Genomic DNA, 16,078 nt, shown 5'->3' with positions numbered 1-16,078 from the left:
GTGTTCTTCTGTATCTGTTACCATTTCCATGGAAATAACTAGAAATTATTACTTTTGAAGCAACCTATGTACATAACTCTTAATCCCAGTCAGTTTTTCAATTTTATTAAATCTAGGATACTAAAATGTATATCCATGTACCTCAGTGTTACTTTTTAGCCCCAGCCTTTCTTAAGCCTGATATTAGTAGTGATTATGTTTTTTATTTTACCTTTTTTTTTTTTTTTACTATGGTAAAGCAGTAGCTGTTGTAAAACTTCTGAGGAGAGTGCTGATAAGAAAGTGGCTAACCTTCATATTTTTATGATTGAAAAGGTCTTATATATTTCCTTACTGACTAATGACTATTTAATTGTTTTGAGATTAATGTGTTCTTTTCCTTTTTTGCAGTGGGTACATGCTGTTAGAAGAGGAGAATAGGCATTACGTGTGCGCACATGCAGAGTAAATTCTAAGCTTCTTGGAGCTGCGAATCACTTAGCTGCAAAATCATTATTAATGTGCTGTTTGAGTGCATTTACAACCTCAAATCTGTGGGGGAAAAAATAACATTAATAGCTTAAAATCATGTTGTGGGTGTCTCACTTATGCAAAGATTGGCATTCTTTTCAAACACGAAAAAAGAGCCATTTTTTGTTACTGGGCAGAGAACGCTTTTGTCTAGCACTAGTATTTTTCTCCCTATGGTATGGAGAGATGAGGGTGTTTTTAATAAGCTCTCCTTCAAAGGGATAACTAGTGTGACAAGAATACAATTCCCAGAATTTGTCTGGTTTTCTGCTTACCTTGGTAGATATAACTTCTGAGTATTGCAGTAGAGCCCAAGAAAATAAATTAAAAGCAGAGTAGAAAGTGTAACAATAATTTTGTGCCCATTGGGATTAAACCAAAAATTACTTACCCTTACAGGTTGCTGCTGGCAGTCTTTCTTTACAGAGTCATTTAATGTCATGTGTACATATCATGTGGTGTGCAGCATTTTTATCCCATGATCAGCTCCCCAGATGTCTGCATAGCACTCAAGCCTGTGGATGAATCATAAGCAGAAATATTTTGTTTCTTCTGTTGCGCAGTTCAGACTTAGAGGCAGAAAGCCACTTGACCAAGATACGAAGAGGAACTTTTTACTTCCTTCTGACCCTTGAGCTGGATTGAGTTGTAGAAATGCCTGTATCTGCTGCCTAACTTTGCAATTGCTCTGGAGCTTTGAACTCTCTGAAACATGGCTGGCTTTTTCAATAATACTAAATATCTCTGGAGACGTACATATTGTGTGAGAGAGAGTGAGAGAATTACAGCTTTTCCTTTCTATAAGCAACAGCCTAGGACACTGTGCAAGCCCTTCACCACAGCAGAGCAGATAATTGAGTGCATGCTCTGCCCTGACTTGTTGCCCTGTAGTGCAAAACTGTGCAGATCCTGGAGACCAAACCCAAAGTCTGTGTTGTTTGGAGAGCTGTTGTGGAGTTGAACTGAACCAAGCAAAGAGGGCTGAGGTACCGTAGAGTGTCTTTTTTGTCCCTCTGCTGCTGGTCTAGGACAACACAGATCTTCCAGCGGTCCTGTACCTTGTATCCTGGTCCTGTATGAGTGTCCAAGATCATCTCAGATGACTCTCACTAGCTAAGTTCAGGCTAATAATGTACACCTTCCATCTTACACCTAATCAGAAAGAGGATATGGCCAGCACAGCCCAAAGCACAGCTCTGCCCACTACCATTTGAATATCTGTTGGGCCCTGTCGGGCAAATCAGGCCCTTGACAGGTTTGAGCTGTGAGCAGTACAGCTCTATCTTTAGAACAGAGATATGCAGGGGAATAACAAAGCATGCAGCAGAATTTTTAAAAAATCCTTGCCTTAAATATTTTTTTTTTCAAGGGACATAATGTCATCTTACAAATTAATTAATTGATTTCATGAAATGTTGAATGTGTTGATGATAACACTGAAGTAAAACCAAATCTTGAAACTTAAATTGAATGCTTTTCTCAGTGTTTACTTCTCTGGTTGCCCATGGCAGAGTTCAAAGACTCCCCTGTAAGTGCTGGCTACTCCAAAGCCTTTCTAGAAAGTGAAGGTTGATGTCTCTGCCCAGTCTTCTGCAAGGCAGTTGCTCAGTGTGTGTGTGTCCGAGCTCAAGATGCTTTGTCACTCAGGTTTAAGTGTGGTGATAGTGGCAACCCAACAGCATGATCCAGCCCCTCAAATTCATAAATCACAAATGTGATTTTTCTCTTATATTTATTTGTGGAACCATTAGATGATATGAGTTGAAAGGGAACTTAAAGATCATCTAGTCCAAGCCACCTAGCATGGAAGTTGGCTAATTATATAATACTGCTTTTATCAGTTATTGGCTATTTTCAGTCTGTCATATATTCCTTAATTGTCTGCTTACTTCATCAGTGCACTTTGCCTGAGCAGATTCTCAGTGATGTAAATGGTGTAATGGATTGCGTTCACATAGGGAAGATTCCCACTTAGCATCAACTACCAGTACAAGTTAGCTCATCTTTCAGGTACTGATGGGAGTTGCACGTGCCTATGTTACATCTCTGTGCAGACATCCAAGCCTATTAAGCTTGTCTTTGGTTTAACCTTTGCTATAAATCTACATCAAGAGTCACTTTTTTTTTTGCTTACCTTTAGAAATTGAAAAACTTCAGAAAACTTTCTCATTGACATTTTTGTATAGTTTTTTGTATAGTGAAAAAAACAAAATTGCTAGAGAACCCTGAGCAAGAGTTTAAGAAAACTTAAGAGGAATGTTTAATAGTATTAGAAATCCTCTTCTTGCTTTAACATAGCACTAGATTCTTGGAACAAAAAATTACCCTCAGCATGAGTGAAGATGGAGAAATGCAGAACCTTCTCCCACTAATTCCCAAAGCATATATGTGTCAAAAATCTAATGGTCTACACAGGCAGTATTTTTTAGTTATGTATGCTGAAACATGGGTATATGTGCATGCTACATGTCTGTAGAATTCCAGGATGGGTTTTTTTTTCATGTATTATTCTAGTTTTCACAATAAACAGTTATATATTTCAGCGGAGATGGTAAGTTGGAGTTACAGCTGTTTCTCCCTGTAGTAGCAAGTAGAAACTACTCCCAGTTCTAAATTTTCTTGAACCATCTTTCTGGTTTTTTTTTCTTTTTCAGTGGGCAGTTTGCTGTAGTGAAAAAATGCCGTGAGAAAAGCACTGGTCAGCAGTTTGCAGCAAAATTCATCAAGAAACGGAGAACAAAATCTAGCCGACGTGGCGTGGGTCGTGAAGATATTGAGCGAGAAGTCAGCATTCTCAAAGAGATTCGACACCCTAATGTGATTACCCTGCATGATGTTTATGAGAACAAAACAGATGTCATTCTTATTCTGGAACTGTAAGTGACTCTAGAAATTTGGGGAAGAATGACAGATTTTTTTTGTTGTAATTTTAAAGAAATGAAGGTACTTTAAGAATGGTGATTTAATGAATCTTTCTTACTTCACTGAAGGTGAATGATAATAGCCTGAGGGTTCTTTTTCTTTATATTGGAGTTGTCACTTCTTGATTTATACATTTGTTTTTTACTCTAAACGTGCTACAATGGTTAAATAAGTACAGTATACTTAATATTTTTTCCTGCCTGTTATTTTAATCATCATTACTGTTCTAAATCCAGAGCAGCGTAGAGCTGAATGATTTCAAGATTAGAGCAGAGGGAAGTACAGATTCTGGATGGAGGTTAGTTTAGCAAATTTTGTGGTATTTTGTTTTGGTGTAAAGCAGCATCACTGAATTTATTTATTTTTTTGCCCACATAATTGAGAGTAGAATTCTCACAGTTCTTTCCTGTTGAAATGTAAACTGAACTTTCACATCCTTGTTTTAGTTCCCATTTTTTTATCCAGTTATTTGCTAATTGACTGAAGTAACCGTGTTAGCAGAGAACACTTCGCTTCTGCTTGGAGCCTGAGCTCAGGTTCCTCAAAGACTGCAAGTTCTCTAGTTAATCAGTATTTACCCTTCACAGCTTGTCAGTGTCTGCTTGTGGAACATGCATGTCTTTAAGTTGTTTGGATGCCTAATGCAGGGTGTATTATTGCCATATTTGTTCCATACCATTTAAATGTTTCAGAATGTGTATTTCATGCAAGCAAATGTGTCTGATTTGTTGTGAGAATCTTGGGCAATGCTTCTCTTTTCCTTTGCTGTTCACGTGATTTTTTTTTCTTGTACATTACATCTTCCTATTTACTAGCTTTCATAACTGATAATTCCACATACCTTATAAGGATACTTTAGTGTGGCGTGTTTTCAGTTGCGTACATGTAGATTTACAGTAGAAATTTCATAAACTGCAAATTACCTTATAGAGTTATGCTCCAGTTATTAGCTATGATATATACATTTGTAATAAATGGAAACATTTTTACACTTCTCTTAGTCCAGCATGTGATTGCTCATTGTAACATTTGCTATTGTCTGGGTGTTGGCTTCCTATGTTTCAGATTTACACGTTTGCATTAGTTTGAATTTGTGTAGATGAGAATTCTTGCAGAAAACTGAATAATCAACTTGTAAAAAGTAAGAACTTTAGTTTCTGTCAGAAGACCTAATACCACTGAAGCTCAAAGGTCTTTAAAAAAGAAAAAGTGTAATGAATACTTAAAAAAAAAACAAACAAACAAACAAAAAAACATGATTTCCCTCCCCTTGCTCTCACATTCTTCTTATATGTAATCTTACTGTTATCACATTGCTGCTTCTGCACTGCTTTCTTTCTGTTCTGTAGTCTGTCCACATGAAAGTCCAGTGTCCAGTACTTGAGCCATGAAGAAAACTTAATAGCTGTAGATAGTGGTAGGAGGAATGGAGCTTTTCCTCTCTTTTTCTTTTTTTCTACATGGAATAAAAGCTCCTTTGGTGGCAAGGCTGCCATGCGTGTCTTTGTGTACCTGCTGACTTTTATTGAATGGAAACAGTTACTGCATCCAGCGTGAGTTAATGTTTCATAAAACTGATAATGTGAAGCACAGCACACTATTTGTTTAGCTGTTTAGCTAATCATATTGCCAAGTCAATAATTCCAATGTAGTGTCAGAGATTTTTCTCCACTTCTCAAAACTATTACATGGATATTAATCTGAAGAAGTGCTATTTGTGGTATCAAAAAGTAGCACAGAGGGTCAGAGAGGAAGATACGATACACTAGCGATCCCTTTATAAACTGAATTGCTGTAATTGCTGTAGAGACAACTTTTACTATCTTCAAAATTACTATGGTATTACACAAAACCATTGAAAATGTGGGAAGATTGTCATTTTAATCATATACTCAAATACTTAACTATGTAATCCATTTTTTCTCTGATGAATAAGAAGGAAGAAATGGCAACAGCAGATTTGGGGAAGATTTAGGCACTCAAGCAAGTTATTTGCCTTGGTTTCCACAGGTAGTCAGGTTTCCCACATTACATCACTGAATGTTTGGATGGGCATCACGGGAGCAAAATTCCCCTCATCGTAACAGCAGAGCAAGTCCAAGACTGCCTCATGTGACTAAATGTGTACAAGTCTCTGGGGCCAAACAGCATGCATCCTGTAGTCATAGAATGGCTTGGATTGAAAGGATCCTCAAAGATCATCTTGTTCTGACCCCCCTGCTGTTGGCAGAGTTGCTAGCTGCTAGATCAAGTACTAGATCAGACTGCCTGGGGCCTGACCTTGGAAACCTCCAGGGATGGGGCATATACAGCCTCTCAGGACAACCTTTTACAGTACCCCACCACCACCTCAGTAAAAAGCATTTTCTCATGTCACAACCTGTATATGAGAGATGTTCACCTTAATAGTATAGGACTTCATATTTATAATTCTTTTATCCAGCTTGTGAAGTAGAAGTTATTACCATTGTTCTGTAGAAAGTATTTAAGGAAAGCATTTAAGATATTTGCTAGTGATCTCAAAAAATATATTGACAGAGTAGGGAAATAAATAGATTACATGTCAAATCCCAGACTGATAGTTGTTGTATCATTTCTTGTATACTTTTTCCTTGTCTTACTGCTGGCTGTTTTTATCTACCAAGCCATTCTTCAAAATATTTGAGAAGTCGTGGCTGAGAAGTCAGATGAAGTCTCACATGACTGGAAAAAGGGAAACACTCCCCTTTTTAAGGATAGAAGGGAAGATCTGAGGAGCTACAGGCCAGTGAGCTTCACCTTTGTGCCTGGAAAGATCATGGAAAAGATCGTCCTGGTAGATGTGCTGAGAACAGTGCAGGATGAGGAGGTGATCTTAAATAGTCAGCACCATGGCTTCATCAAGAGCAGGTTGTGTCTGACCAATCCGGTGATCTTCTATGGAGTAACAGCATCAATGTACAAGGGAAGGGTAAAGGGTAACAGATGGCATCTACCCAGATTTCTGCAAATTTTTGCTTTTGACATAGTCCCATTCTAATCCCTAAATTGGGGAAAGACTTTTTGGTGGAAGAAAATTGGTTGGATGGTCATAGCAAGAGGGTTGTGGTTAGCAGTTATATCTGTATGGAAAACAGTGGTGAATGGTGTGACCCAATGATCTGATGTGGGACTGATGCTCTTAAACATCTTAATGAATGACTTCAACATTAGGATCAAGTACACCCACAAGTTTACGTTCTTTCCTCAGACATTTTTGGTGCCTACGTGGTTACCTTTTTACTGGCCTGCTGGCAACCGAGAATGCACAATATCTGACTACTTTGTTTTGTTTTTCCTTCCACTTCTTTAGGATTTAATTTAAGCTGCAGACCTGCAAAATATTCTCAATATGTGGTGCTTTCCAGGTGCACTGGAGAAGAACAATTGCTTAGGATGAAAACAGTCCAGATGGCCTCACTTTTCAAAGCAGCTTGATAGCAGTAGTGGAGTACTTAGAGTTATCTGTTTATACTTTTTGCTAAAAATAAAGCCTTCAGTTCATAGAATGACACAATGACCTGGGATGAAAAGGACCTCAAAGAACGTCTAGTTTCAACCCCCTGCTATCTGCAGGGTTGCCAACCACTAGATCAGGCTGCCCAGAGCTATGTCTAGCCTGGCCTTGAATGCATCCAGATATGGGGCATCCACAACCTCCTTGGGCAACCTGTCACCACCTTCTGTGTGAAAAACTTCCTCCTAATAACTAACCTAAACCTTCCCTGTCGCAGTTTAAAACCATTTATTCACCCTTGTAAACATCTGTTCCTCCTCCTGTTTATACGCTCCCTTCAACGTACTGGAAGGCCACAGTGATGTCTCCCTGGAGTCTTCTCTTCTCCACGCTAAATAAGCCCAGTTGCCTTAGCCTTTCTTCAGAAGAGCATTGCTCCAGCCCTCTGATCATCTTGGTGGCCCTCCTCTGGACCCATTCCAAGAGCTCCATGTCTTTCTTGTGTTGGGGGTCCCAGGCCTGAATGCGCTACTACAGTTGGGGCCTCACAAGTGCTAAGTAGAGGGAGACAATCACCTCCCTCTCCCTGCTGGCCACTTCTCTTTTAATGCAGCCCAGAACACAGTAGGGCTTTTGGGCTGCAAGCACACACTGCTGGCTCATGTCCAGCTTCCCATCCAATAGGACCCCCAAGTCTTTTTCTGAAGGGCTGCTCTCAAGGAGTTCTTCCCTCAGTCTGTATAAATACCTGGGATTGCCCTGATCCAACTGCAGTACCCTCCACTTGGCCTTATTGAACCTCATTAGGTTTTCATGGGCTCAATTCTTCAGCCTGTCCAGGTCCCTCTGGATGGCTTCCATTTCCTCCAGTGTATAGACTGCAATGTTCAGCTTAGTGTCATCTGCAAACTTGCTGAGGGTACACTTGATGCCATCGTCGATGTCATTGATGAAGATGCTGAAGAGCTCCAGTCCCAAGACCAACCCCTGAGGGTCATTGCTTGTGCCTGGCTTCCAGCCTGACACAGAAACATTGATCACAACCCTTTGGCTGCAACAAGCCAACCAGTTCTTAATCCATCAAACAGTCCATCATTCAAATCTATACCTCTCCAACTTAGAGTGAAGCATGTGGTGAGGGACCGTGTAAAAGGCTTTCAGAAATCCGGGTAGATGACATCCATCGCCCTTCCCTGTTCACCAGTGCCATCACTTCATCATAGAAGGCCACCAGATTGGTCAGGCATGATCTGCCCTTGGTGAAGCTATGCTGGCTGTCTCAGATCACCTCTTTGTCTCATATGTGCCTTTACATGGTAACCAAAAGAATGTTCTCCATGATCTTCCCAGGCACAGAGATGAGGCTTACTGGCCTGTAGTTCCCTGGGTCATCCTTTCTCCCTTTCTTAAAAATGGGAGTAATTTTTTCTTTTTTCCACTCATCACAGATTTCACCCAACAGCCATGATTTTTCAAATATGATGTTGAGCATAGAAATGGATGGAGAGCATTAGGAATCTTAGTTTAAGAGTCTTAATTCTTGTAGTGTATCGCTAAAGTCTCAGCTCAGGAGAGGAATTTTATTACTTGCAAGTGGTTGAACATTAAGTATAAAGGCTTGTACTTTTCAAAAGTTAGTTCCTGTATACTTCCTTTAAAATTAAGTCCAAGGGATCTGGTCTTGTTCTGTCTGGAGAAGGTTCCAGGGAGACCTCATTATGGCCTTCCGGTATTTAAAGGCAGATTATAAACATGAGGGTTATCGACTTCTTATACGAGTAGACAGAGATAGGACAAGGGGAAATGGTTTTAAACTATTGGAGAGGAGAGCTAGGTTAGATGTCAGTGGGAAGTTTTTCACAGAGAGGGTGGTGAGGTGCTGGAACAGGCTGCCCAGAGAGGTTGTAGATGCCCTATCCCAAGATGTGTTCAGGGTCAGGTTGGATGGGGCCCTGGACAGCCTGATTAGTACATGATCTCGTGGTTGACAGCCCTCCCTGCGGCAGGGGGTTAGAACCAGATGATGTTTATGGTACTTTCCAACCAAACCATTCTTGCTATCTTCTTGGCACCTCTATATTTATCAAAACAGAACAAAGCAAAGAATGGATGGTAAAATTCTAATGACATTTTGAGTTGCTTTTCAAAAAAATAAGTACAAGTAACAATGAACTCTGTAATCTCTCTTTTAAATCATCAGAATTAACTTACTTTGCTTAAAATAGCTTGACTTCCACTGAGGTTTGAAGTCAGCACAGTTTCTTTAATTGTATTTTGACTAAAATAGCCTTGATATTTTTGTTAAATTTACCTCTGACTTGCTAAGTTGTTCTTGATGAGCCTTGTACTGGCTTTTCAGAGATTAGTGGGAGATAGCAGAAGATAAGCATGCTCCACAGTGCAGATCTTGAGATATTGTGCTACCTTTTGACTTCAAAATCCTGAATCACGGGCTGTCAGATAGAACCACAGGGAGTGTTTCAGCACCTAGAAATAAAGACTTAACAAATGTGTTTGGAAAGATGTACTGGAGTTTTCAAGTCTCCATCTTATTGGAAGTTGTCTAGGTCCTTGCCCAGTTATGGAGCACATATTCTTCTGGCTAGTTATTCTGAAGCCAAAGCCTCTTGGTCTGTGTACTTGTAGAAAATAAAGGATAGAAATCCTCAGATAGAGGATTTCACAACTATCTCCACTATGGGCTAGAGCAGTAAAATGACAAGGAGTTGTAATGCAGTAACAAGCCTTTGACTGTTTTGTTTTTGGTTTTGTTTCTTTAAGAAAATAAACTAAATATGATAGTGTTGCAAGGGTAGGATACAAAAAAAAAAAAAAAAAAAAAAAAAAAAAGCAGCATCCTTGAACTGCCCTTTCAAAATATTTGGCACACTTTTTACTTCACTTCAGAAGAGTGACTTGGCAACTATATAGTTCATAAAAGCTGATAAATGAGTACTAAAATCCTTAAATAAAATGGAAGTAGCAGTATTTTACTCTAGTCTTGGACAGAAAACTTATATTTTGAAAAAGTTCAAGGAATCATAGGAGAGACAGTTGACCACAGACAACCAGACTCCATAGAAGAGAGCATTTCTTCTGCAAGTTGATAACACAGTATTTTGGATTAGGAAAGGACATGATCCCTGTAGTAGAAAATAATTCAGATAACTTCCCAAATTAATTCTGATTCAAAAATTGGATTAAACTGATTCTGGATTTTAGCTTTTCTACTTCACATTATTTTGAAATCTATTGATTAAATCTTTTAAGCTTAAACTTGGGTTAAATTGCTTGAAACAAGGACTTAGCATTTTATGTTTTGTTTTCTTTGACTTCATGAGAAATTATTAGATAATCATTAATTATCATTTAGGCAATATTATCATATAAGCAATGTGATCAACCCAGCATGTGACTGAGTCATTATGAGGTGGCCACACTGACTTTGAAGGTTAATTGGTTTTAAGTTCCCTGTGCCGGTTCCTGTAATGACTTCCTCCAAGGTCTGCTGGTTAGAGATGTTTCCTAGTTGAGGAGACCTGATAACTGGAAACAGTACTATCTGGAAGTCCTTTTTTGGCAGGTGTGATCTATTTCAGTTCCCAGAGAGAAATATGTGAGCTGCAAAAACATCTTGTCAGCCTTCCTTTGGAAAGATGGGGAACTGTGCTTACTACTACTGCATTTTATGTAAATGCGGCAGACCCAAGTCTTTGTTTCACTTCAACCAGTTCAGGAAAGCTAGCATTGCTGCCTCGTTGTTTTGGAGATGCAGTGATACCAATGTTACTCTTAGTAAAAATGATTGTACAGAATATTTTCAAGTTCAGGGCTGTTGCTGTTTCTAAAAACATGTGCTCTGCTGCTTGAAAACGGTATGAAGTGATGTTATGGCAGTGAAAATAGATTTACTCAGTCCTTGCAGCTTTCTGTGTTTTAGCACAGTAAATAATAAAAACTGACCTCTAGGATCAAAATGTGATACCCATGAGTCACAAGTTCTTAGTATACTGAAGCAAATATATAAACAATCTATTTATTGTAACTGGAGAACATTTCCAATTTAAAGGTAAGCAGAAAGGTTTAATTCAGGAACAGTGAAGAGTTAATGCTTCAAAGGAAACAGTTACATAATGGTGAAAGTAAAGGTTTCGAAACTGTAATGGGATTCAGATGTGATGTATGTTCAGCTGTTAATGTTAATATGAAGAGATATATCTTCTTGTTGACCTGTCACTTGATAGCAGTTTGTAGAGAAGAGTTGTCAGTGCATAGGTGAATTATTCAGAAAGCTGTCTGTAACTCCTGCTAGCAAACAGATAGTGCACAGAGAAAAAGAAAATAGAGAAAAAGCAATGCGCTTCCAGAGGATACAATATATAATTATTCCAAAGTGCTTTGTAGAAGGAAATCCTCGTGCTCAGTGAACTCATTGCCTCTGCACCCTGAGGAAAGCAATTCTCACCCAGTCTGTTGGCAGCAGTCAGCTATGTAGTGCAGTATGGATCCCTATGTCTAAAAGGCAAGCTGGAAGCTAGGTTGCAGGGTTCTGGCAGCAGCAGGGAAGCCTGTGTAGTGATCTGAAGCTAGATTTAAACAGGGCATCCATTCTCCAACAGTATCAAGCCTAACTTGTACATGAGAAACAATGCTGGGTCACTGTGATGGCAGTGGAACCTGTGTTGTTCTTGGGAGAGGCTGAAGTTTTATAAGGTCAGTCTTAGGATTTGAATGGTCTGCCTCTTCTCCTTTAGATTGAGACTGCTGCCATGTAGCAGAAAAGACTATGTGCAGGTATTTTGGTCAGTAGGGTTTTCTTTTGCTACAGTTCTGGCTTGCAGTTTCACCTCTAAAATTAAACATGGGAGAATAGTTTACACTGTGTTTATTTAGTATGGAAACACATTATCCTGGCTGAAGCACAGGACTAGACTTGAAAACCTGACAGTATTTTAGATTTGTGAGGACTGACACAATAGGTTTGACAGCCAGTGTCTTAGACTGGCTTTTTTTTAAAGCAGTTTCTTAATCTGCAATTTTGGAAGTCCACTCAAGATCATCCAGTGTGAATCTAGGTATATAAAGTGATTATATAATTTGTGAGAGTAGATTCCACTAATGAAAGGAACTGTGAGCCAGTAAATAAACTGCAGAATTAAAACTTAGTTTGTAAAGCGTGTTGAGTGCAGACATGCATTAGCACTCTATTAATTGTTTTAAAACAACAATTACCTTGTAATGATGCAATGATTTTCTGTATACCTATGGTGATAGTGTTTAATATCAGACCTGACCAGGACCAGGAAGGTAACAGAGTAAACATTCTTCTGAAAAGCATTAGAAGGAAGCTAATAAACAATACCTGCATTGTTAAGCTCTTTGAAGCCTTTTACTTTAATTCAGAGGGAAGCAAAGAATAAGGGAATATGCATATCCATCCGTTTATAAGATCTTTCTGATCAGCCTGCATAAGATAATCAACTGTATTTAATCTGCAGCAATTTCATTTTAATGTTTCTAAAACAAACAAACAAAAAATTATTGAAAAAATCTCTCTTCCTTGCAGTCTGTAATTCTTGCATTTCATTTTGCACTTGTTTTAATAATTGTTTTCATGAGAAAAATATTACAACACCCCAAATAATACCCAAAACAATACTCTTATTATCTTCTAGGCAGCTCAGTGAAGGCTCCAAGAACTCATTAAAATACACTTTTCATGCAATTTGCATTACAATAATGCAGATTAAGTCTCTTGAAAAGTAGACACGATAAAGTAAGTCAAATGTATTTCCAGAAACTTGCCTGGATTGTTAAGCTATTGTTACATGTTAATCCCATTATTTTTCATAATTAGAACTTTAAAAATAATGAACAGATTATTTTTTCCCTACAGAAAGTATAAATACTGTATTCGGTTATGCTTTCTGATATATATACATATAATTTTTAAATTATCGGTATTGTACAAAATACAAGGGATAATGTGATTTCCTTTACTGTCTCTAACACCTTTCTGTGTAATAGTGCTGTTTTTATAAACAGGAAAAAACAGTTATAGAACGGCAAGTTACTTCTGTAGGTGTTCTAAAACTGAAGAGAGCTTGATTATTTTTTTAAGAGAAGTTATGAATCTTGTTTCTTGTTTACTTTGTGCATGGTGAAGTTTACACATCTGAGGGATATGGGACAGGCAAAGAGTAAAATCAAGATGCTGAATTTTAGAGAAGGCAAATTCCAGCTCCTCAGGGAGTGAAGTCAACAAAACACACTGGGAATCTGTCCTCAAGGATGAGGGAGCAGAGCAGAACTGTCAGATTTCCTTATTGCACAAGAGCTCTCCATCCCCAAGTGTGGAAGGGAGGAAGGGTTCAGTGTGGCTGAACCAGGACCTACTGGTCAAACTGGAGAGGAAGATGAAAATGCAGTGAAGATAGGGACAGGTAACCTTATGCTTCTACATTGTGTAGGTATGTAGTTGGGAAGAAGGCTAAAGCCCAATTGGAACTGGACTTGGCAAGGATTGCAAAGAATAAAAAAGGCTTCTATAGGTACATCAACCGGAAAAGGAAAGCCCAGGAAAGTGTATACTCCCCACCTAGTGAGCTATACAGACAGACTGGTAAGAGCATACAAGGAGAAGGTTGAGGTACTAAACAATTTTTTTACATCAGCGTTCACTGGCAACTGCTCTTTACACACACTTCGAGTAGATAGAATCAGATGATGGGATTTGGGAAGCAGTGCTGCTCCTGCTGTAAGTGAAGATCAGGTTCATGACCACCAGAGGAGACTGAACATTCCTGAGTATTTGGGTCATTATGAGTTGCATCCCAGAGTCCTGAGGGAATTATTTAACATAGTCACCAAGCCACTCTCAATGATATTTGAAAAATCATGCAAATGGGTGAAATCTTTGATGAACTGAAAAAAAACAATATCACACCCATTTTAAAGAAGGATAGAAAGGATGACCAAGGGAACTACTGACCTGTTAGCCTTACTTCTGTGCCAGGGAAGATCATGGAGCAGATCCTCCTACTCCTGGAAGCTATGCTAAGGCACATGCAAAAGTAGAAGATGATGCAAGACAACCAGCATGGCTTCCCCAAGAGCAAGTCCTCCCTGACCAACTTGGTGACCTTCTCTGAAGCTGAAACTGTGTCAGTGGACAAGGGAAGATCCACTGATGTTGTCTGTCTGAACTTCAGTAAAGCACTTGACACATCCCCCCACAACATCCTTTTCTCCAAATTGGAAGACAAGGATTTGATGAGTGGACTATTCATTGGACAAGGAACTAATTGCAGGATCATAACCAACAAATAGTGATCATTGGCTCATGCCAAATAGAGATCAGTGATGAGCGGTGTCCCTCAGGGGTCAGTACTGGGGCCAACAGTTTTAAGTATCTTCATCATTAGTGACAATGACAGTGAGATCGAGTGCATGCTCAGCAAGTTTGCAGATGGCAGCAATCTGTGTGGTGCAGTCACACACCTGAGAGACTGAATGCCATCTAAAAAGACCTAAAGGGTTCAAGCAGTGGGCTCAGGAACCACGAGGTTCAACAAATCCAAGTACAAGATCTCACAACTGGGTCACTGCAATGCTACTATCAGTACAGGCTGATACAGCAGGATGGAAAGACAGACCTCAGCTCTGATGAAAAGGACTTGCGGGTACTGGTGGGTGGCAAGCTGGACATGAGCCAGCAATGTGCCCTTGCAGCCCAGAAATTGTTTTAAGAGCAATTGTAGATTTTTCCTGTTAGAGAAGTTATGTGGAAGATTAGAGTAGAAATATAACACGCATGCTTAGTGTGATAACACTATTTCAGAGAGTACACTATGTTTTTCAAGAGTTGAACACAAGAATAATGAAAAAAACAATACTAGTAATTATTATAAAGAAAGTTTTGAATTTTGTATTTTCCAGTAAAATACAACCAAACAAAATCTAATGTCATATGGGTGTATGAGCAAAGACAAGCTTTATTTTCTAGCATATTTGAGTACGTGGGTTTAGGTTCACTTAAATTTAGATACAGCCAACTGTAAATGTATGTATATTTAGTTGTTCCAACCTTTTTTTGTTAAAAAAAGAAACGAACTTTTTCTATTGTAATCTTTTCTCTTCAGGGGAAGTTGGGGGTAATTACTATTTCAGATTCTGAATCAAGTGTTTTCCATCTTCTACTTTGACACTGACAATTTATAAGGTTTTGGATGCTTTCTGAGGTTGGTCTGATAATAACTGTGCTGAAAGGAGCCTGTAGGTTAAAACAAGCTTGGCAGTAACTCTACTTCTGCTTTCCCAGTGTTGCAGGTGGAGAGCTCTTCGACTTCTTAGCTGAAAAAGAGTCTCTTACAGAGGAGGAAGCCACGGAATTTCTCAAGCAAATACTTAATGGTGTTCAATATCTCCATTCTCTTCAAATTGCCCACTTTGATCTAAAGGTATGTTGAGCATATAAGAATGCACACAACTATGAGCAACATCCATTAAAGTCTGGTGTCATGAACAGGGCTAGTGGTGTCATGAATGGGGCTTCAGCTATTTATGTCATGGAACTAGTTTTGAGAAATCTGGTCTGCTGTAGGAGGATGGGATTCATCTCTCAGAGAAGAAGAAGACCATCTTTGGCAACAAGCTTTCCAATTTAATCAGGAAGGCTCAAACTAGAGTTTCTGAGAGAGGGGATCTTCAAACCATCCCACTTTGAGGCTGATGATGGTAATGGGTGCTCTGGGCCTACAGTTGGATCATAAGCCAGTAAGGCAGCACCTGAGATGAAAGATAAAGGAACTCCAGTTGGTAAATTAGCCTCAATGGGAACCGAACTCAAATGCTTGTACACTTATGCATGGAGCATGGGGAACAAGCAAGAAGAGTTGCAGGCATGTGTGTGCCTACACGGATACGATGTCATTGGCATCACTGAGACATGATAGAATGGATGGGTATAAACTCTTTCGGAAAGGCAGGCAAGGGAAAAGGGGAAGAGATGTTGCCCACTACATCACTGACCATCTGGAGTCCAGGGAGCTTCACCTGGGGATAGATGAGGAGCTGACAGAGAGCTTATGGGTTAGGGCTAAAGGAAAGGCAGGGAAGGGAGACATCATAGTGGGAGCCTGCTACAGGCTGCCGGATCAGGAAGACTGAGTG

General features: G+C 39.3%; 1 protein-coding gene across 1 annotated transcript in view; it reads left to right on the top strand.

The window, feature by feature from the left end:
- Window positions 1-16,078, top strand: part of DAPK1 (death associated protein kinase 1) — a 95,505-nt gene that overhangs the window by 34,854 nt on the left and 44,573 nt on the right. Inside the window, exons 3-4 of the mRNA XM_031598538.2 lie at window positions 3,165-3,386; window positions 15,228-15,366. Coding sequence (XP_031454398.1) covers window positions 3,165-3,386; window positions 15,228-15,366 — 361 coding nt within the window. The remainder of the gene's footprint in view (window positions 1-3,164; window positions 3,387-15,227; window positions 15,367-16,078) is intronic.

This window comes from Phasianus colchicus, chromosome Z, assembly GCF_987193195.1.
Source record: "Phasianus colchicus chromosome Z, bPhaCol1.hap1.1, whole genome shotgun sequence".
Lineage (NCBI taxonomy): Eukaryota > Metazoa > Chordata > Aves > Galliformes > Phasianidae > Phasianus > Phasianus colchicus.
This window is presented reverse-complemented; position numbering and strand designations above follow the sequence as displayed.